This window comes from Acipenser ruthenus, chromosome 25, assembly GCF_902713425.1.
Source record: "Acipenser ruthenus chromosome 25, fAciRut3.2 maternal haplotype, whole genome shotgun sequence".
NCBI classification, from domain to species: Eukaryota; Metazoa; Chordata; class Actinopteri; order Acipenseriformes; family Acipenseridae; genus Acipenser; species Acipenser ruthenus.
In genome coordinates, this window is record NC_081213.1 from 19,994,022 (window position 1) to 20,018,219 (window position 24,198).

The 24,198-nt window shown below is 37.2% G+C and overlaps 2 protein-coding genes across 2 annotated transcripts in view; both read left to right on the forward strand.

The window, feature by feature from the left end:
* The first annotated feature begins 11,981 nt into the window (after positions 1-11,981).
* Positions 11,982-13,308, forward strand: LOC131701617 (actin-3-like). Its single transcript, XM_059000505.1, has one exon. The coding sequence runs from the start codon at positions 11,982-11,984 to the stop codon at positions 13,212-13,214; it is 1,233 nt and encodes a 410-aa protein (XP_058856488.1). The 3' UTR covers positions 13,215-13,308.
* Positions 13,309-14,362: 1,054 nt separating this feature from the next.
* The window catches only part of LOC117414204 (caM kinase-like vesicle-associated protein), a 40,269-nt gene continuing 30,433 nt past the window's right edge, over positions 14,363-24,198 (forward strand). Inside the window, exon 1 of the mRNA XM_034024004.3 lies at positions 14,363-14,665. The gene's annotated coding sequence lies outside the window, so the exon portion shown is untranslated. The remainder of the gene's footprint in view (positions 14,666-24,198) is intronic.

Genomic DNA, 24,198 nt, shown 5'->3' on the forward strand with positions numbered 1-24,198 from the left:
CCCAATGCCAGTCCTTCAGTGGCTGCAGAAGGGGTAAGTTATCTGAGTGAAGGCACAAGGGACAGCAGTCTCTAATTACACAGTGAACCCTGGCATGTGACACGCCATTCCTACCCTTTCATTATTTCTTAAATAACAGAGCAAGATCATTTAAGGAAAAGAACCCCTAGTTTAATGCTAGAAGGTGACAGTTTAATCTGCATGTAAGGCTTAATTATCAACCTTAAAAAAGGATATTCAGGTCACTGGCAAGGCAGGAGCATTGCTGGGGGAAAAAATTAAAGGAATTTGCTGTGGTTTCTTCCTACAGCATCTATTACCACATGCAGATATGTTAAATAAGATGTATAAATAATATACAGATAGTTAGAAAACCATTATTTCGCCAATATTGTATATAAAAATGTGCAGACACACTGCACATAGATGACTAACCTTAAAATGGACTGTGACCTATTGGAAATGTTAGTCTAAAGAATTGACTGCAGTACATTATCCATACATTTTAAAGCAACTGAAGCTAACAAAACAACTCCATACATTTTCCCAGCAATCCACATCTATTTATTATATAGAACTCAAATGTGCAGTTTTGAAAAAAAAAAAAAAAAACTCTTAATTTTTAAACATGCTATCTGTTACTGCTCTGTCCCTTATCAAATGATTTTAAGTGTGAATTGCAATGCAATGGTTTCGTACAAAGGGGAAATGGTAGCAAATGCGTAGTTACCTAGTTTCACAAGCATGAATCAATACACACTTGTAATCCACTGCAGAGGCATTGTGGTTCCCAAGTGAGCATTTACCATACGGTCATTACATTTTCCTGCACATACTCCAGCATCTAATTTCATGCTCCATAATTAATTACACTGGAATTTATGTAACTGCGTAACTACGTGTGTAAACACAATTACCAGGTCATGAATTGATTAGAGAAATGAATATCTATCTATCTGTCTGCCTATCTTTGTGAAAGTCTCTTCTTGTGTGGGTGCAGCCAATTCAGTCTATTATAGAGGTTATAGTGATGTGTGAAATATGTCATGCTAAGAACATAGTGGTTGCCATGTTGTATTTACCCAGGGCACAGTTGCTGCCAGTTTTTCAATGGGTTGACCTACTCAGTCAGCCCACATTTGCATTTAGCAGCGTGTTCAGGCTTTTAATTAGCGACAAACCTTAATTTGATTTGAATGCCTGTCAGTTTGCTTCAGTACTGTAAGGACCCTTGGCCTGGCATAGAGAGAGACAGCTAAAACAAAGCTTGTTTAGCTTACTGTTAATGGACGGGCTGTGAATTCTGGGCTTTACTTTTAATTAAGGTGTAATTAGCTGGTGGTTGTTATTAAGGGAAAGGTCACTTTTTTTCAGGGTGGTCATAGGTGCATGTTAAAGGTGCCTGGTTGACTGCAGGATTTATTTCCATTCATGAACTAACGAGCAGCTCTTCCAATTGACTGAAGTGCTTTCATCCAGTAACATGCTTTGACCCAGCAGACATAGCTGAGGTGAAATGACACAGGAAGTGCACGCGTAACTTTCCTGAGTAAGGCGTGCAAATGAAGTTGCTGATGGAAATACAAAACAGGTGAGATGCATGGAATTATTTTATTAACTTCAATCACTTTAAAATAAGCACTAAAATACCAAAATCTCCCTGATAATGAGCACTGGTCTAAAGTCATCTCCCCAGCATTGCCACCCTCCACCTACAGAAGCACTTTTTTTTTTTGAATTACTCAATTCACATTTTTGTGGTTTTCAATAGTACAGCTTTGGTATGCCTTGGTGCAGTCATTGCAGGAAAGTAACATCCCTTTTGCACAGAATGTGTATTTTAGTCAAAATAATCTGTTTTTCTTTTATAAATGAGCATGTTTTTAATGCTTGACATGTAGTACCCTTGGGAGCTGTACAGGAATATAATGTATGTTTCCTTGTAGGGATTATTGCCCAAATATACCCAGTACAGATTTTTTTAAAGGGTTTGGACCAAGAATGAGAGAGAACCTTAATAGTGAGCACTGAATTGCAGTTTTAGTCTTTTTGAGGTTGTGACCAAAGCTAATGCAAAAAAAAAAGTTCATGAGACTTGTGTTCTTAGCGTGTTATCACATTTTCTATTCAAGTGACAAACTGTTGTAACAACTTTTAAACTTAAAAGGTAACACTGTATATTCAGGTTCAAAATGTTTACTGCAAAACTCCTCAGTAAAAGCACCACCTGCTCTACAACTTTTCTGCGCCTTACAAAGCAAACAATGATAGCTGCATGGAAAAAATTAAATATCTCGCTTTTACTGTCACTGATGTTAGCACCCTCCTACTCTCTCTCTCCCTCTGAGCTCTTTTTGATCAATTACTGCAAAAACAGAGACTTAGCTGTTTACTGTATAAATCACCCTATTGCTGGATAATGGGCTGTGCTGTGGGATTGGAAGCCAGATATTTATGGAAGTGGCAGCAGGAGAGAGTTACACACATCCCTAACAAAGCCGTTATCATCACGGACAGGATCTAAAAATGGCAATTCTCTATGGGTCATTGGCTTGAGGGAACCCCCGAGGTCAAAAGATGAGGCTGTTCTTCAAAAATATCTACAACAAAAAGTCCAGCACACAACTTACCCATTTAAAATGAATAAGTCCTTAGATTAAAACTCACAACCCTATTGACCAATACAGTGTCACATGACCAAAGATATTTTGTGCTATTTCTCACAAAGCGCCCAATAGTCACTTTAGCAGTCGATAGTCACAGAACTATTGCCCTTTGACATCACAGGTGTACTAAAACAGATACTGACTGCAGTTTCCACCCTGTATAGCCCAAGTGTTCTCCTTGAGTTGAAAAAGCTACCTTCAGTGAGAAATAAAGCATTATTGCCCACTGTCTGTGGCTTTTTCAACCCTCTGGGCATTAGTTTTCCACTATAAGAATCAACTGCAGTATACTGTACTATAGGAAACTTTAATGTTTTTGGATGGTGAAGGAAAAAATAACCTTATGAAACTAATATGAATTGAACTGCAAATGTATTTTATTATATCTTAGATACAGTAAGCATGTAATGTATATTGTTAGCTCTGCTGAAACATTCCCAAGCCATCCTACAGGTGATTGTGGCAGGTGAATACATGCAAAATCTTTGAGTAGCTTCTCTTCAATGCAACTGGTAAGGTATCTGTAATACAATAACAAATGTGTTTTAAATGTGGAACACGTTTTGATACTTGGAATACATTACTTTAAATATCCAAATGAATAAATAATTCAGTGATTTTAATAAAACAAATCATGCTATTTGTTCTTGCACTTTTATGTGTTAAATGTATTATTTTGCATTTTAAATGATGCGCTGCTCAGCATGACATTGAAGCCAGCAGTGCTATTTACATGGCTCCAGCCATGACAATAATATCTCAAAACATATGAATCCAAGACCAAACCCACAGGAGTTCTGGTGGAAACCATGACAGCAAACTTGTGTTTTTAGCGTCAATTCAAGAGCAAGCTTCGAATATCATTTTATTTATTTGTTTCACCTTTCCTTTGCCTTTTTTTATGTCTGCAATCATTGAGTGTGGTTCTGAGTTCCAATATTGAGTCATTATCATTTTTCTATAAATCTACCTTTACATGGCTTTCAACATGCTTTGAACTTGTCTGGACAATTATTATTATTATTATTATTATTATTATTATTATTATTATTATTATTATTATTTAGCAGACAATTCTATCTGCCTAGCAGATTTCAGACTTCCATTCCACTAAAACCATGGGACAATGTGACCTTTCAAATCTCCTGCCCTTACATAGTCTACATATAAGGAGAGGGCTGAGTTAGTGTGACCAGCCAAGTTGAAAGGTCACATTATCTCTTGATTTGAATTGAATGAGGAAGTCTGTTCGATACTAGGCAGGTCGAATTTTCCAGACAGATAAAGACAGATATAGAAAAAATTGCTAATAACTCAATATTGGATAAACAGAACCCAGAACCACTCAGCATAATTGCAAGGGTAAACAAAGGTGAAGAAATAAATAAATGACATTTGAAGGCACTTACTCTTTAATAAAAATGAATATGGAGTCGCCAGCACCTCCTGTTCCAGCCAAGTGGAAAGGATTGCAGATACACTGTTCCAGAAACCAGATACTGCATAAATCACCCGGAAAATATGTACATTTAGTGTACCTCGTTGGATATTAATTCAAGCAGGATCTGGGATAATGTCTATTAGACAACAGCTAAACAGGGTTTCATAGGATCTATGAATGAGTCTGCTTTAGTTGATTCCAATGTAGATTGTGTTTTCATTTCAGTACGGTACTGCAGTGCAGTTATTTGGGGCATTGTGTTGGAGGAGTAGTTGCACAGAAGGTGGCTCTGTAGGGGAGGCTCTTTCCTCTGGTTAAAAACACAAGCAATTCCCCAGCACAGGTCACTGCAATCAGAGGTGCCATCTTCAGGGTGACTCAGGTTTATAGTGATTTAAAATGTCTCCCGTCTAAACTACAACAATTATCTTGTGGTTAAAATGTCCCCTTGCTATGGCAAATTCAGTGTTAAATGCTTTCAACTCCCCCCCCCACACACACACATTTACACTGAGGACATGACGCAAAGGTGCATGGCAGTGGATCGATATCTCCTAATGAACATCTTCAGATCAATAAATGAATTAGTTCCATTTGCGAATTGACCAGAAAGGAGAAAAAATAAGGAAAATCAACACATTTTACACAAGGAGTAGATCACTTCAAGCCATATGTTAAATAATTACATGTGTAATGAACTTTCTCAGATAGTTCGGCTCCTCAAATGGAACCTGGCTCATTTAACCCAAAGAGAACAGCATGCTCATCTCTGAACCTGGATATCAGCATTACGTCCTTAGTCGCTACTGCCTGTGTTGTGTTAAGGATTCTGCAAATAACCAAATAGAATGATGACGCAGTAAGACTTTAATTTTACAGTACATAAAAAACTTAATAGGTCATGAGTTTACATTTACACATTTTTTTTTTTACGAAACTGTGACGAAGTGCCCGCCCCTGTGTGTATTTTGTGTATTATGTGTTGTATGTTGCGTGTGTTAATGTTGGTGTATAGTCATTTGTACACGGGATATAAACGGGTCTGTGTTTCACGTGTGATTTAAAAATGTAGATTTGTATTTAGGCATGAGGAGAGCACAAATCACTTCACGTGCTGGTTAAATGTAATATGTGAGCACGGGGTTGCACAGAATTAATTCACGTGCTGGGATTCAAGTGAATAATTAATTAGTAATTGAATCCCAGCACAACAGTATATATAGATGCACATTTCTTTCACTCAGGGTTGTGTGTTCGGTGAGTGGAGAACGGGATTGGAGTGGAGGTAGTAATAGTAAAAAGTGATAAGTAGTCAAATCTGCTCACCGTGTTTTGTCGGTATAGTTCGTTTTGTTTGTCTTTTTATTTTGGCGTATAGTGCCGTGTCCTGTTTTGTGCTTGTGTTGTTTGTTCAACCTTTTTATTTTTCTGTTCTGTTTATTAAATGCTGAGTGAAAGCATTCGCTCAGCTCCACCAAACCACACCTCTCTGTTGTTTTATTTCCTGCATCTGGTCTGACGCCACCTACTCCGGCCGTCTTTGTGACAGAAACGTATTTACAAACCTACATTTTCAGCAATGTAAGTCAAGCCAGCATGCAAGGTTCCATAACTGTTATTTTTTACAGGTAATTCTGAATAATCGGGATGTTTAAAACAGGTCTGATAAAACCATGCCTCATCTGACTGCCAAGTCTTTCATTTTATCATTCTAAAATGTCATGAGATACTTTGATCTTTCAACTCACTGCACTGGAGGTGAAGTGGTTTGTGTAGTTCTGCTGCAATTGTATCTGTATAAAGTCTAAATCCTTTTCAAAAGGTGAAGGAAGGTAAATACACTTTAATAATGATATCTTTAACAAACAACAAGCTAGACTTGCTTCTGTTCTGAACTGTGGTCTTTTCTTTGTTTTAATTTGTGTCTCAGGGGATTAAATGTGCAACCCCAGGGAAAGCGTTGTTTTTAAAGCCTCTCTCTTTCTCTCTTTGTCTCTCTCTCTCGCTCTCTCTCTCTTTTACTCTGAACTGGAATCAAAATCAACAGTCAGCATTTTTCGAGATTCAAACCGCCAACAAGATGCTTTTCATTTTTGTATTCTTTTGACGTTGAAAATGTATGCAAAGGAAAATACATTTGAAAATGAGCCACACTTATAATAATACTTTTTTTTTCAAGAAATGTCGGAACTGTCACCCTGTCAGCATTTTGGATCAGGAAGATTTTTTTTTGTTTGTTTACTGTTACATATAATGTCCTTCTGTAGGTAATGTATTATACAGTATATGCTAGAATAGGTTGCTACATGTATGTATTTATGTGACAAGAAAGATGTTTTAGATGTGAAAGCTGTAAGAAATTTACTATTTACTCTGCTTCTCTCACACCCGCTCTTTCTCTCACTTCTCCTTCTCTCGCTGAACTGGATTTAACAGTAAAGTATGCATGAAGGTACATTAACTGACAGTGAAACATGCCTGCAGGTACCCTTATGTACCTTTTAAACACCACAAAGCCAATGATTGTATTGCTTCAATTAACAAAATTAATTAACGACAATGTTCCCTGAAGGCCTTGAGCAGGCCTTTTTTCTCTTTTTTGATGCATTCATATTTTATTGTATTTTTTAGCAGCTGACAAAAGAATACTTCCCAGTGCAGTCTCCATTAAAACACAAACTACTTGATGAAGCCAACTGTTTATTTACTACACAGTGTCTTCATTACCAACCTACCAACTGTCATGTTTACATTATGGGCCCAGTTTTCGAAACTACTTAGCCTCTCAGCCCCAAGTGAGTCAAGGTTTTTCATGTTCGTCCAGGAACCACAGTACAGTATGTCTCCAAGCAAGTTTTAAAACATTCCCTTAACGTTTTTCAGACTTTGTGAAGCCAATTTATCCTGGCACCCAATACATTTACTTCCTGTACAGCATAGCTTTACATGTCTTGTCAGGTCCTAATTACACCAAGAGGAATTTGCCAAAATGTTTGGCTACTTGACTGTAGTTTTACCTTAGACTTTACCTCAACTACCCATTTTTTTTTCTTTTGAAAGATATCACAAAACACTTTGTTGTACAATATCAGGTAATATAATATATTTAATTTCTGCAAGTGTCTTTCTGTCTAGACTAACATGTTTTTACGGGTATTTCTAACAGAATATCATCCCACAAAACTTAGGGTCCAGGGGAGAGTCCACAATTTTTTCCCACTCTTAAGTAGACAAGTACTACAGTAAATGTTTAGTAATTTATCAACAAAGCCCAGTGCAATCTTTAGTTGACATGAAAGACCAGTGAACTGTCCCACTACATCATCTAGCCAGCCACAACTATTTTTGGATGTTATTGATGAAACCACATATCACATAATTGAAGTGCTACAGAACTATGGGGAAAATACAGTTAATTGGATCAGCCATTGATCTTTTAAAATCTGCCTGGAGTCCAAATTATGCAGCTCTCTTTGACGTCCTAATTTACATGCCTCTAAACATGCTTGAGGTCATTGAATTTGTTGGAAATGTATACTTTCATTCATTACCAATGAGTTAGTGTGCCATCTGTTAGTTTACCCCCAGTAGTATATGTGTAAACGGGCTGTCCTATATACAACTGATTAACATATTATGCAAATTACAGCTGTGACCTTCCATTATATACAGTAAAAAGCAGGCAGTTTCAGTTGAGAGTGAGAAAGACAGCAGATCTGACTTTGATAGAGGGCTGATAGGAAGTGATCATTTGGCAAGTGCTTCTATATCCCAAACTGCCCAAATTGTTTCTGTTTAAGAACAAATTGTGCCAAATGTGATGACTCTATGGACTGTTCTGGAGATGACAGATTCACAATGACAGATTTCATAGAGGGATAATAGTTGGTGCTTGGAGCAAATGTGATTACTAGGCCATAGACAGCAGCAGATTTCCATCCCCAGCTTCCCTGAAGGAATGTAGGAATGGTCATGTGTCTCTCCAGAATTGTCCAAAGTGTTGATTACATTAAATTGTTTCTACATTAAGCAATAACATCGAAGCCTCTTTAACGTAGCATCCAGTATTACTAATTTTTCATGTCAAGGTTAAAGACTTTGTATGGGTCTTAAATATCACTGTTAACTTGTTGTTTAGATTGACTTTGTATAGCATTTTCTAATTCCATCACACCTGGTGACTTTTCAAAGGTTTGATGGGCCCCTGTGGGGCTTATGGCTAGCTATGCTTCATATTCACAGGTATTTACTGGTTCTTGTCATTTGAGATACTTGTCGTGGAAATGAATATGTATTACAATTGTATTTCCTTAACCGAAAAAGGATCGTAGAAGGACTATGTATTGGTATCACACACCGCAATTGCAAATGGAAAGTCATGGTGCACTGTGTCATGAATCTTTAAGGAATGCCACAGTCCCAAAAGACAACTACTGGTTAATCAATCAGAAAATGACTCTATAGGCAAAGCAAAGGCTTTAGAAGACTGTGACACCTGAAAGGTTCAAATCAATACACGCAATAACCCAAACGCCTAATGCACCAAGTAAGCTACTCATGAAGGTGTGGCCACCTCCTCTATTTACGATATGCTATACAATTTGAACACACATTACAAATGAAAATTACTCAATGAAAAAATCAGTAATCAGAAATATCAACAAACAATCATTTATATGCTACTTCTTGCCACTCTGTTGTTTCTTTGTAGTTTTATACCTTAGACTATAAAATTACTTTGTTCCTGAAAGCTGTTCCTCAAAGGTGAAAAACTGAGACATGCAAAGTCTGGATCTGAGACATGTAAATAAGGTACTGTAACTTTAAGTCAATATTTCTCTCTTTAAAATATAACATTTTAAAATTTGCTACATAAAAATAAACATTTCAGTTGTTATCTGCTTGTCTTTTCTAGTTATATAACATACTCAAACAATGGCAAGTTAAATATTCTGTATGCACTTTGTAACCACAAGTCAAATTATGCTAAATTATTTTTTTTTTTAACAGCATTTCATTAATCTAAATTGGTTTTAGATGAGGCTCATTAAAAGTTAGCCTTTTAATGTCAGAATAAGCCCCCAGCTCTGGGGGGGGGGGGCAAACACAGCTGTTTATACAAAACAGAGCACAGCAGGCCTCTTTGCCACAGCTATTGAACACAGGGAACCTGTAGTCTGCCTCCCTTTGAAAAAAAATGAAGTTATATATTGTAAAATATTGGGATCTTTTTATGCCTCTACATATGCCATCCCTGATATTTGTTCTGCAATATATAAATGTAGCATTGGCCGGTGCTTCTCTATCCAAAAGTGATAACTTTATGGGCCATAGTAGAATTGGGAGAACAGCCTGCAAATTTCTAGCCCAGAATTCCCTGGAGGCTTTAAAATAACTGTTTTTAAATTGAGTTTAAGTTTCATTTTAAAATTTGAAATAAGGCCCACATTCTCGTATGAGGTACCTATGCCATTCCATATAAGCAACGTTTATTTTATATCTGTATCAATCCGTCTTCTTCAATTTTGCATTTGTATTATTGATTTGCTCACAAAATCTAATATTTGTGACGTCCAACATGTAGATCTATTAGGTACAGATCGATGGACAAACTGAACATTTGCAGCTGTCTTGAGGTCCATTTCTGGGAATACACTTCCCATAAACTTCCCATAAACTTCGCATAGTACATCTTCTTTCTGTAGACAATTTACATTGTGTTTGGACCATTTATTCTCTTAAAACAGGTTCAAGTTTGCGTTTCCCCAAGGCAGAATATTTTCCCCCTTATTCTAATCACCATAATTAGGTATTATCTATTGTACAATCAGTACGCTTGTCTCTCTTAGTAATAACTAACTTGATCAGTATTTTTTTTTTACTTTTTTCAATGGCCTTCCTATCTATCCTGCGTATATCTCATTATGCAGAAATGGTTGTAACTGTTATTAAACTAGACCCTATATTCTCAGATTTGAACTTTCAACAGGAATGAAAAAATAAGAATATGCACTTAACAACCACACTTCCCGTTCCAGTCTTGGTGCATCTGTCCTTATTTCAGCAGGTGATGCATCCAGGTAGGTAAGTTGTCAGCTTGGAGTAGTGCTGATGACTGTATGTGGATGCAGATTTCTGTTTCCCAAAATTGAATTTTTCATTAGGTTTTGGAATTGTATTTTCTTAAGTAAGTAAAACATTGGACAATCTGTTGTAACAGTTCATGTTTTAATGAATTTACACTTTTAAGTCTGTTGTTTCAATTCACTTCTTTATGTTTGCCAGTGTGAAATACGTCATGATCATACCCGGATTCTGCCATGCTGTTGCCCTCATCACCCTCATCATTTGTCACCTACCATTAAATACACTAACATAATATTGTGTATTCTGTATTCTTCTTGAATTATGTCTGACTGTGCTCAAATTGTTGGACTGCATCTGTCAAATTTGTCTCTTAACAGACTAAAATGACAAAAAAAATGAATCTTGAAATGCAGTGCTGTTTGTAATGCAAAATAGACCGTATGGTGCTGTGTGCCGGTCGATCGCTGGACAGAAACTCATCATAAAGAGTAGATGAGGGTGAAGCTCCATTGCTACAACTCCAATACCAGAAAAGGTAAATCATTTGTTAAGGAAAATAAGGGTCAATTTTAAACATAACACCAAGAAGATAAAGATGACGACAAGCCATATTATAAACACTACCTTCAGGTCATGCAGCATTGTAAGAAAATTTGTGTTGCTACTTCACGGTGAAGAAAACTATTGGGCCATGGACACTAAGATGATTTGAGTAGATTGAGTCATTTGAATGCGTGGCCATTATCTTAACGCCTGTATTCAAAACTAATACTAAAATATTATAGGTTTAGAGGGGCTATACATCTAAAATAGGTAAAGAAATCTGAAGAAACTTTACTCCAGGAGACAAACATTACAAATGCTGAAAAAGAGACTGTAAAACCTTTTGTAAAATCTTATTTAGTTTCATTCAGATTGAAAAATACTGTATTGACAGTAACTGATTGCACAAGACCACTAACACATCAATGGAAGGGGAGGAAGGGAGTCAGTCAATAAATAATGTGGCATGAAGTCATTCAAGTAATTTGTTGGAATCCAGAGGGGTCAGAGAGATACTCTCTCAATTTGGGGGAGGTAGTTAGGATCAAAAGCAATTAGAGCACTGAAACAAGTAAATCAATGAAAGCGAGAAGGTATAGACACAGATTGTGACAAATGAGTTTGAATTATTTGAGTTATAGTTATAGCTATACACCACAAAAAAATACTTTGAGAAACAAAAATGGAAGATGATAAACAAGATATATTTTTAATAGTAGATTGTAGATTGACTAGTGTTTAAAATACAATAAAGAAGTTCAATATCATTTAAACTCTCTATAAGATTAAAGATTATTCAGTCAGAAATTCATGTAGGATCCCAAAGGCCTGGCTAAAAATTGCTGTAAACAGTGCTATCATGTTTACTTTTCCAACTGACCAACTGTATATTTCCATGTTCCAAATATGTTCATACATATATATATACACACACACACACACACACACACACACACACACACACACACACACACACACACACAGACACACACACACACACACACACACACACACATATTAACAATTGACATCACTTCTTTTGTGAAATCACCTGCTGTCACTGTTGTTCCTCACCTTAATCTACTCTATTCATGACAACTGGTTCATGGCTACATTATGATATCACAGGTTGTCATGGCAACTAAAATAAACCCAGTGTATTTCCAACAAGTACAGATCAGTTGTGTGTGAAGAGAGGAAAGAAAGAAAATAGAAGGTATTTAAGAACATATTTAGAACTAATTATGGATAGGCAACATTTGCCAAAATCGAGGAACCTAGCAGGTAGATCTTCTACGCCAGTTCCACCTAGGACAGTATCTAGTGGTCCAGCAATATATCCCAAAAATGCTCCTAAAGAGGCTTTTAAAGAGACTGTCGCTATTATAGTGGACTCAGGTTCTGGATACACCAAAGCTGGGTTCTCTGGGGATGAGCAGCCCCGCACAGTACTTAAAAGTTCTGTGGGGATCATCCCTCAGAAAAGCCGGTCCACAAAAGAAGGGCCAGAGTACTTCATCGGATACAACATTCCCAAAGAGAGGGTGGACGTGGTCAAAAAGAAGCCAATCACCCACGGCATTGTGACGGACTGGGATGCCCTAGAGAAGCTATGGCACCACACATTTTACTGGGAGCTGCGCATCTGCCCTGAAGAGCATGGCATTTTGGTGACAGATGCCCCACTTTCACCAACCACAAACCGGGAGAAAATGGCTGAACTTCTCTTTGAAGAGTTTCGTGTACCAGCAATGTATGTGGCTCACCAGTCCCTGCTGTCTGTCTACTCCTACGGACGGACCACCGGCTTGGTAGTGGAATCCGGCTCAGGTGCTACCTATGTCTCCCCCATCCACAACGGATACTCCATGCCTCACGCCACTTTCCGCCTAGATCTGGCTGGTCGTGCCTTAACCGAATACCTCGGCAAGCTGATGGCCGACGCGGGCAACCGTTTCAGCTCCCAGGAGAAACCAGTGGTGCGTGAGATCAAGAAGCAATGCTGCTATATCTCTCAGGACTACGAGGCTGAGCTGAGGTCTGAAGAGAGGGGCTACCTCATGGATTATGTGCTTCCGGATGGGCATGCTATCACCCTGGGTAGCGAGCGATTCCGCTGCCCTGAAATCCTATTTTGCCCCTCTACTCTGGGGGTGTCGGAGGCTGGGATCCACGTCATGACCATGAACAGCCTCCAGAAGTGTCCAACGGAGCAGCATGAGCAGATGATGGACAGTATAATGGTATGTGGTGGCTCATCTCTGCTGCGTGGCTTCCCTGAGCGCCTCAAAAAAGAGATGATCAAACTGGCCCCCCGAGGAGCCAAGATAAATGTCATTGCCGGCCCCCACCGTGAGTTCTCTGCCTGGGTTGGAGGCTCCATCATGGCCTGCCTCAACAGCTTCCAGCCCATGTGGGTCTCAAGTCAGGATTACAATGAAAGAGGGCCTTTCATGGTTCACCACAAGTGTTATTAAAGACAATCGGGCGGTTTAGGAATTCCCTCTTGATCGGTGGAACATGTCAATAAATGATTAAAAATCCAAGGTGGTTTGGTGTTTTGTGAATGGATAGCTGAATTCACAGCATTACAAAAGAATGTGTTATTTTTCAAAATAAACGCAGCATTTGCTTTTACTTCCTTGTGCATTCTGGTTTATTGTGGTAAATAGTTTTAACATAATGTTTTGTAGATATTAGTGATTTGTTATAAAATTGACTGAAAACTAGTTTTATATTTCAGAAATGTGTCCTAAACTGCCCAGCATAAGTTTTCTAGTTAACTTTTCAAGCAGAACTGTCATGAATTTTCACTTAATGCATGTTGTTATTGATTATTATTAAAGAACGGTATTTGTAATGTTTGTTGTTATAGAAACAAATAGCTGAACATGATTAAAATCAAATAATGAATGTGGCATACATACCCTAGCCATGAATATAAAATATGCATCACTGTCAATGTGATGTTATTTAATCTCATTAATAGCAGTGGCGTGTATTATTAATTAATGTATTCATTTTGTATGTATTCAAGATTGTTTATTTATTTAGAAGAAAGTGATCAGCCATAAAACTATATTTTCTTATAGAAATCAAACAAAAATGGGGGGTGTCCTGGAAACCTTGATAACCCCATTTTCATTTCCGTTATCCTATCCTTGCTAACTATTACAAACAAAATAGCATTTTCTGTAAAGTAAAATGTGTGTAGGTTATTAAGTTATCCTCCCCATCTTTTTTTAATTTTCCAGAAAATCGTTTTTATTTTATTTTTTTTCATAATTTTAAGCAACACGAGTTGATTCACTGTGCACTCAGCAGATAGGCTATATAAAAGTTGCATTCAGAACTTCAACTGGTAAGGATTGACCTAATTAAACCAGTTCAACAACCAACACCAAGTCTCTTGAACCAGTACAACCTGCTGAAAACCAGTAAACCACCAGGTCCGGCCAGCAGACACGAGTGCTGGTCATCTCTCCCCCGTGCTGAGTGCTGAGTGCTGACAGGTACACATTTTTTCTCCTACAGAAACCACAAGCAAATAGTAACCAGCTCCTGTACTACGCGGATATACACGGACACTCGTTATTACATAGTTTGCAGCATTTTCTTTGATAAATAGTAGCCACACCTCTTGTTGGCTTGTCATTTTAACTCACTGTTACTCCCCCTCTCGCTCGCTCGCTCGTTCACCCCCATCCGCCTCTCTCTCTCACTGAGCGTTTCTTCTCCCAATCCCCATCCAACTCCGGCTGTCCAGAAAGCGCACGGTGGATGGACAGGAGCATTGGAATTTACCACTCTCTTTTAGAAAAATAATTAAAGAACGAAACGCTGCTCTACACACTAGTCAGGACATCTCCAACAACATAGGTTCTTTTTGTCAGAACCTGTGGACCTTTAAATCCATCAAGGATCTAAGGTAGGTGCATGGAGCGGTTCTCGTTTTGGGGTTTAATTCTACCGCAGTTATCACACTTCTTTGAATAAAAATGTGCAATACAAAACGCTGTTTTTAAAAAAATACGCATTAAAGTGATTTTTTAGAGGCAGGCTGGGCTTTATTATTCTGCCGTTATTTTTCTTTTTTTATTATTATTTATTTATTTATTTATGTATTTGTGTGTTTATTTTGTTGACTAATTTCCACATTGCTTTAGACCCGTGCAAAGTTCGGCGTGTAAGAATGCGCCCTGACATTTGATCTTCGCTGTGCTCTGCACGGATTCGTCTGTAACCCCATTCCAGTCCACAGAGTTCCAAAGCTGCGATTTTTAGCAATGGAATTGATTATTTAAGAAGTGTAATACACATTCATATGTAAATGCTCAACATAGAATGGTCTGTCTGCCTATTAGTCGAACAGTAAAATCTGATGAATATAATTGTGTGTTGTAGTAGTAGACTGTAGTAGTTGTAGTAGATGAAGAAGTATTTCTAGTAGTGGACCTGTATTTATTGATGTATGTATGTTATTAGTTTTTGTATATGTAAAAATGTATTTATAGGTACTGGTGTATTATAAAAACGTATACTGTACATGAATAAAACTACCCGCATTTCAATCTATATCTATCTCTACGTGTATATAGTGTATTAGATATTTCTTCCCCTTTTTGTCTTTGATCTAAGAAGCGGACAAGTTCACAGAGTGCTTGTGTAGTGTCTGCCGTGTTCAGGGAGCTCATTGATTTCACATGGGGAGCACACTGTGGCCAGCTTGAGGGAACCTGTGGTTTCTGATGGGAAAATAATCCATCTGTCTCATTTAAACCCAGGCAAAGTGTGCACTTAAAAGTTTAAGAATACTAAATGTATAGTGAGGTTTTTGTATGTAATGTGTTGCATTAGAATTATATATTTTTTTTAAAAACTCCTCAGGTTTAAAACCAAAAATATTGAACATATTCCCTCTGGAAACATCAATTATCACTGTTTCAAATGTGCATCTGTTTCCAACAGGGCACACTGATCACTTTGAGACCCTAATAACTAATGCATACCAGCATTAATCTTTACAGAAGCAGTAGGTATTGCACAAGCATTTGCTGATTGATGACATTTCATTGCTGTGGTTTGATTCCGGACAAGTCTTGTCAAAAAGTGTTGGGGATTTAGCAGTAAGATGAAAAGCACCTGTCCCAGTGATAGTATTTTAATTTCCAGTGCAGCCTGGGGAGAGTTGAGTCTGTTTTTTACCATTAGTGGTGACACTTTACAATAGGTGGTCATTCTTATGAACAAGAGTTGGAAAAAGTCTGTTCATATTAATACATGTGGAATATTCTTTGGAGTCAAGCACAAAATAATAGTTAAATTCATGTATAATTATATTTGAGTTGCCACTGCGCATTTTAATATCATACCTCATTGTACCGCATACAAATTTAGGTAAAGCAAAATAACAGAATTTGGCAGTATACTAAAACAGCAGAATCCATTAATTCACCAGAAAGCAGTTTTGCAGGCAGCTGCTGGAATTTGATAAAGGGGAATATAAGAATATTGATTCAACCCTGCTCAGCTGGTAACATCCAGTTATTAAATATAGAACTATGCAAGGCTTTGCAGATACACTACATGAACATGTTTCAAATGCTGTGCTAGTAATCTTTGCATGTGGGCCATGGGATATTGAACAGTTCCACAAAAACATACAGCGTGAAAAATTAGTCAGTGTTACTGCGGAAAGCAGCATCCCGACAGGCAGGTGGTTAATCAAGTTAAATACTTCAAGGAAGTTCATTGTTATTCTCCCTATGGTTTAAAATATAATTACATGTGTAATTAAATATTGGTATGTCTTTCCTGTTATTCTACTTTTCTGCTTTTATGAGCCTTCTTCATTTATCACACAATGTAATGGCCTTGTTTTGTGGATAGAGGCCAGGGGACTGGTTAGACATTAGAGGTGTACTGTACACATAGGAAATGTATTGTACCTATTACAGGAGCACAGTAGTTTACAATCAGTTGGTGTAGATAGCATGGCCTGGTCAGACTTTGGTCACCATAACAGATTTCTAGTTACCTATTGGTCGTACTTTTGGATATTTATTTTTAATGTTAAGGCAGGGAGACTTACGTAGCAAGCACTGTGTATATATATATATATATATACTGTGTGTTTATATATATATATATATATATATATATATATATATATATATATATATATATATATATATATATATATACTGTGTATATATATATATATATATATATATATATATATATATATATATTCTGTGATACTTCTGGTGAAACTGAATATGGACATTTAAGCAACATGTGTTTGAATAAAGTAGCTGAATATTTGCCCCTGCAGTACAATAAAACAATCATATACATTTCATATACATATAGACAATGTAGCTTTTATTATTCATATAACATTGTCCAATACTTCCAGCACATAATTCTATATACAGCAGGGTCTATGAGCTCTTTCTCTCGTATTACAGTGAATGGACTGGTATGTAAAAATATTATTAGAGTATTAGAGTATTAGAGACATTTTTCAGTGTTTCTTAAACAATAGTATCATTTTATTTATTGATTTCATTTGAATGGCTTTCATGTGGTACATTGGATTTCACATTGATATGTGTAGTTCTATGTAATTAAGTGTCATTATGATATATACTGATATATACCATTTAATATATTATGCGGGTTTTGTATAATTCGGTTAGACATGATTTACCATGCTAACAAACTAAAGTCCTTATTCAACCATGGGGATGCATCTGAAAAGATTCCTAAAAGCTGAAAGACCACATTTGTTGCTAAAATAGTTGCTAAATAAAATAATAATAATAGAAACATTTAGATGATATTAATGTAAAGTATTCATAATATTTGAGGTTGCTTGCACATCACTGTGTACTGAAAAAAAAGAGCCAACTTTACAGTCCGCATTTCTCAACTGTCAGATTATTTTCTCGGTGTCAAAATTAATCTTGTGTGTTGCTACCTGAATATCCTGAACAGCACACAAGGGAGGTGAACACAGCAGAAAGAATTACATAATCAAATTATAGACAGACAGGCAAGGAAAGATAGGCAGAGAGATGGATTGATACAATTGATGTGAAGACGTGCAAAGGGATTTCATTTGTGAGACAGCCATATCAGCAAACATAAGTCTAAATTGATTCCAGTTTGGTCTCTATTTTATTCAGACAATTACATCCTAATAACAAGTTCTCAGAATTAGTACTGAGATCTCTATATTGAGTATTCCAGTAATGAGTTTTTGTAATGAATTTGCTAGTTCTCATATTCCCAGTCCTCGTCGCGCTGTATGGAATTCTCCCTCGTTTGACTTACATATGGTCACTGCTATAAAGGGAATTTAAAAAATAATTGTCAATCTTGGGTTCACCTCTGCTTGTGTATTTGCTGGAATCAGTCTATAAGAAACTCATTAGCAAAGCCACATAGAAACGAATACACCATAAATCCCAATGCATCAAAATCACAGTGAACGTAAACAGATAGACGCTACCACTGACTCGGGCAATTAAAAAATCATTAACGCAAACGTGATTAATATTTAATCACAACTTGAAATTTCAGATTCAGTGATTGTCCTCAATAACAAGCTGACATGACTATAGAGCACATGAACACCAGGGTCTTTATGGTAAAGGCACATTTAAATTCAATCTTTATGCTAATTGTCTGTTTTGCCAATTGCAGTATAATTTCAATTACACCGGGTTCCATAGTGGCTTCCCGTATGAAAGCACTGCCGGGTGAGTTAAATAAGCATTGTTTGATTACTGTTTGCGGTGAGTTGCCCATCTTGGCTGGGGATCGACAGGGTAATGTGATTGGCTTTACAGCAGGAACTGAGGTCGTACATTTATCTTCAGCCCTCCTAACTGGTAAGGGGTTTCAGCAGTGAGGTAGAAAAACAGGTAAAATCGATACAAATTCAATATATAAGAACATATTTCAAAAAAGGAATGCTTCTTTCAAAAGAATCAATTTTGATTGGGAAATGAAACAACTGTAAAGCGAATGCATTATGAATGCAAAACCCAGATTTGTATTTGGAGCAGATTAATCTCCTCTGCTTACTGGCTGTTGTAATGACCACGTCCAAATATCAATGTACTTGAACAACATTTCATATTTGGTTCAATTCTGAGTGCTCAGAATACTTAGTTCTCAGAATATAGAAAATGTGTAGTGAATCAGAAATGAGAAATTTCTAGTGAAAAGCGCTTATTGTGTCCAATTTGTGCTATGTTGATTAAATTAATTAAAATGTTGCAGCTGGTGTCACAGATCCCTGTTTGCTCTAATCTTGTACTACCTTGCCTATGGTAACATCAGAAGTATGCCCAAATAGTTTCTTACTAGTTTTATAATATGAAAATTGATTTTCCTTTAACAATGCAGTAAACAGCAGAGAGACCTTGATATATTTGGCCCATTGTAGTTAAAACTTCTTTCTCCTTCAGGCTTTATAGTTTATATTTAATTTGATTGTAATCAATACTCAATGCCACTTGATGGTTGAATATTGTTTCAATCTGGGTACCTATTCAGCTACAGCTAAGGCAACACAATTTGATTTGTCCTTCTACTGCTACAAGATTGAGGTGGCTGAGATCAAAGTGGGAACCTTGAAACAAAGGGGCTTCATATCATAGGGTACCGAATGCATTGGAAGTAGGCATACTGCATTTACATGCTAATAACACAAGGTACTAGCATTGTACTTAGCATATATTATTTTTTTAAGTGCATGTAATTACCACATTTTTTAACTAAAGCACACTGCTGATGCTTATTTATTTATTTTTCTTCATGGTCTTAGATCTTCTCAAGATCCTATCTGTTCAGCAAATAGATGTTTTAATAAAGGCTGTGAGCATGAGCTGTGGTTAATGGAATATTTCTTTCCCCTAATAAACACATTTCTTACTGTTTTATATTTCTTTGATTCCTTTAGAATGGTCTCGATGGTATGTTATTGACAGAAAAAAAATGTTTTGTACCCTTCTAAAGGTTTACTTTGATATAGCGCTATAAAAGCATACAGTAGTGCATGGTAAAGCATTGAGAAAGAATGGTAAGCACACGTAAGCATGGTAAAGGATGAACAAGTGAGGTTCATAATGGGGAAAGATGTTAACACTTTGTATGGTAAATATATTGTATAAGCATGAAAAGGCCTGGTATTTGGTACACATGTACAATACATTATAGATGGATAATAAAATTAGCTTGAATAGTTTATTTTCATTGTGTTTTTCTCTCAATACATGATAATTATCTAGCATGTTCATTAAAATCAAAGGTAACCAATTATACAGTTAAGGGGGTGGCGATATTCCTTTTTTTGCATATGATTGTTATCTGTTTTTCCCCTTGTTTATAGTAGAGAGTTTGAATACCAATTAATAAGATAGCCCTTTAGAGAGACAATAAAGGAGTTTTTGTAGTATGAGAGTGTACTTCAGTTTAACTAATTATTCTGTTGTTGATTTCACTCAAAGACTGCCTGCAATGGTACCAATTAGTGCACATTGTGATGGTGCTTTTAATTATTAATAAAGTGCAGTTTTGCTTGTAAGATGTCGTGATTTCTTCTGAACATTATGGTGTTATGTCAGGCAAATTGTGCTACAAATAAAAACGATTCACCCAATGATACAATAGAATAAACTTGCTCATCTCACGCAGGTAATTTTTTTAATGATATGCATATGATAGGTGACAGTACTGGTGTGTTGAGGCTGAGCACTCATTATTGAGGATTTGGGTGACAGCGCTGGAGAGCTGAGTTTTGCTTTTCATTATTTCAGTGCAGTTTGACAGTGTTGGAGAGCTGTGAAGGCAGTGTTTGGACTAGTATGCATTATTTAGGGGCAGGGTGGCAGTGATTGAGAGCTAAGACTTTATAATAAAGTGTTTTATATTGCCTCACACATGCGGATGTTCCAGGGGAGTTTATTTTTCATAAAAATACGATGCTCTGAAACCTGGCATGCTCTAGCATCCATATACACTGATGATTAACAATGATTTGAGAGTTCTCATGAGTGCCTCTGTCTTCATGAATGTGTTCAGCTCTATTCTCCCTTCTATACTGTTCTACGCCTGAAAATGTCTGTGTGCGGCATTGGTCCTCTTAGTCCATCTTGTATGGTACAAAGAGGATAGAAGATTTAGTACAATAATGCCATGTTTGTAAGAACAGATCTCTGTAATCCACTTCTCCTCCTCTACATGAGTTAGACATGCAATGTTCTTAATCTAAAAAACATAATCTACATGTAACTTCTTACTCCTCGCTCACTGATTTTCCTCAGTTGCACTGAGATTGAAAGTCCCCTTGGGCTATTTGCCCTGTAATTCCAATGAACTCTCATGTTAGTATCATTCATTTCAAAGGTTACTAAATACCCCTTAAAACACAACTTGGTCGTGGTATGAAATATCTTAAATAATCTACCTGTCCCCCTGCAACTCCCTGGCCCAGTAGATATAATACCACACTTGTTTGATGTGCTCTTTCTTATTGATTTCCACTTGGGACAAAGTGTGGCACGGGGACTGTTTAATGGTTACAATCTGGTGTACCAGCTGAATTTAGAGCGAAGGTACGTTGCAGAGCCAAATACAAATTGATTCTAACCAAGAAGTGAATACATTAGTTAAAATAGCTGTGTTAATTCAGACCTGTTTCAAATTGCTCTTTGAATGTGGGCACAGTATTTCAGGTTGTGGACACCAGCCAGTTGGTATAGAGTAGAACACAAGGCCTTGTTGTGACCAGTAAATATTTCAAGACTGGCATGATTTGTAACATCATCAGGAATCAGGGCTTTGTGTTCAGTTTATTGCCATTTATATCCTCCTTCAGTGATGGGTAAATGTCGATGCAGTGTTTGAATATTAACCATCTGGAGTGTAGACTCATGACTTATATTGAGATGATGTTTTCTGGCTGATGAATTAACTTTGGCACACTGTTTCTGGAGGTTATGAAAAGCAACTTAGATTGCAGCATTACGGTTCACCTGCAAAACAAAATCGGCAACATTACAGCTGAGTCTTGCACGGCCACTGAGACGTGGAGAAAGCAGCATTTCAACATCCAGTTTCCAATTACAAGGGTTATAGATGATGCAGTGTGGCAAAGTGGTAATGACGTGCAGGTGAGTGCAGTGCAGAATAATCACACAGACAGACGTTGGTACAGGTGCAAGGGTGTTTATTTAATTTAATAAATGTCCAGAGCCTCAAGGCAAAACCTGTAAATAATAATAGTGCTGGAAGTGATACAGCGGCGTGTATCACTTCTAATTGTAATCCTACGGGTTTGACCCGCAACCCCAAAGTCCCGTTCAGACACCCACACTAAACACAAACACAAAGACAGTGCGTGATTCAAGTGCTAAAAGGTGCAAACACAAAGACAGTCCCGATAGTGAAAAAGGTGAGTGGTGAAGTCCGGGTTTTCGCTGGCCTGCGGCTGCAGCTCCGGATCGTGCTCAGTAATCTTTAGTGAGACAACAACACACAAGACACACAGTGTTAGGACACAGACACAAAAACACTCACGGTCGATTTCCACAATACGGGCTCCTTCTTGGTTATATGAGTTAACCATATGCAAAGGAACAGATCACTCAAGCCATGCCCCCTATTTATACCCTCGCCCATGACCCCGAGGTTAACGAGCGCATCCGCTCCTCCAGTCCTTGGATGCCACGCCGCTTACCGTCTGGGTCACTGAGCTCGGGTGCCATAGCTCCGCCCCCTTCCGAACTGACCGACTTCCATCTACCCTACGGAATAAATTGTCGTGCCATTGCATTAAGGGTACTCTGTTCCTCGTACACCGTGCTCTCACAGGTCGAAACGGAGATCTAACACTAAGACTCATTCGATCTCTGTCACATGCAGGTAGGCATCAAAGAGTTTGCTCTGACTGGATAGCATCTACAGGTAGCAATTTAAATGAGAATTTGAAATGAAAATTGATTAATATTTTACCTCTGGTTGATTCATGCTGCCAGCATAGTCTTATAAGAAATGGATGTGCAAAGCAAGGCAGTGCTCCAGGGGTTCTTGCAATTACCCAATTTGCCACAGGCATATCCAGAGTCTGTATATATATATATAGAGAGAGAGTGGAGATATTATATGCCTGGCAATTAACATGCCATCTGGTGTTTTCCATCCTGATCCAAATGTATTCAGTTAGTGACATAGTAATTGGAACTAATAACAGGACATTGATTAAATAAAGAGGTATTGTAAGGTACAATCCCTAATCAAATAAATGATGGGATCAACTGAGAACAGGTTAGTTGTGTGGGAACAGGATGGCTTTGCAGTGGTGACGTCAGACCAGAAACAGAAACCTAAAACAAGGAATGGTGGGTGCAAAACTGAGACGCTATGGCTCTCAGCTCTTTATTAAATAATAAACAAAAGATTTACACAAAACAAAACACTTTTTCAAACAAAAAGTCACATTGGCCAAACAAACAAACAAACAAACAATAAACAATAACAAGTATCCTGCTGGTTTATTAACCAGCACATTTAGCAATTGTTACTAAGTCTGTGTGACTGTCAGCTAGTCAAACAATCAGTAGCTGACAGTCACGCGTTCTCACGAGGTATTTAAAACACTAAAACACTAAGATGTCAGACAGCACCTCGCTCATCCTTGCCAAACAATAAATCAATATCAGTATAATATAAATCATAATACAAATACAAAATAATACAATAAATCATAAAGACGGGGCACAAATATACATAGGGACGGGGGTCCTGTATTAGGAAACCTTTATTATATACAATAAAAAACCTTAATTGCTCCATGTTTCCATAAAAATCAAGTTGAAGATTCCTTCTTTGAAAATTTGGCATGGTCTTGCTCCACATCACCGTGGTGATTTTGTTCAACATTCATTCATGGTACAGGGAACTAAATCTTTTTTTAGGCCAACACACCCACGAGGATGTAGCACACTTGTCATGTCTTTCAGTTATGTGGATATTGGTAGTTTGGTGAATTTATTTAGGTTTTGAGTGCACATTTTCTATTTTAACCTAGCTGTTGGCACCAAACGGCTGTGAAAAAAACCAAGCCTTTTCAGTTTTTTTTTTTTTTTTTTTCTAGAATCACTTTTTTTACATAAACTTTGTGTTGTTTCAGGGCCACTACCAGTCACTATCACCTGGATTCTGCTCCAGGTTAGAATTTTTACCAGTTTATTCCTATAGAGATTGAAGCTGATGACCAAAGTGTTTTGTTTCTGCTTGTGTTTTTATATTATATTAGTTGTTAACCATGGTTTTATTGTGGAATTCATTAGAATGTGATTGATTCAGACTACTTGCATGTGGTGTTATGTTTATCGTCCCATTGTCGGACTGTGTAATAAACAGAACAGAATGAACAAAATCAAGCAC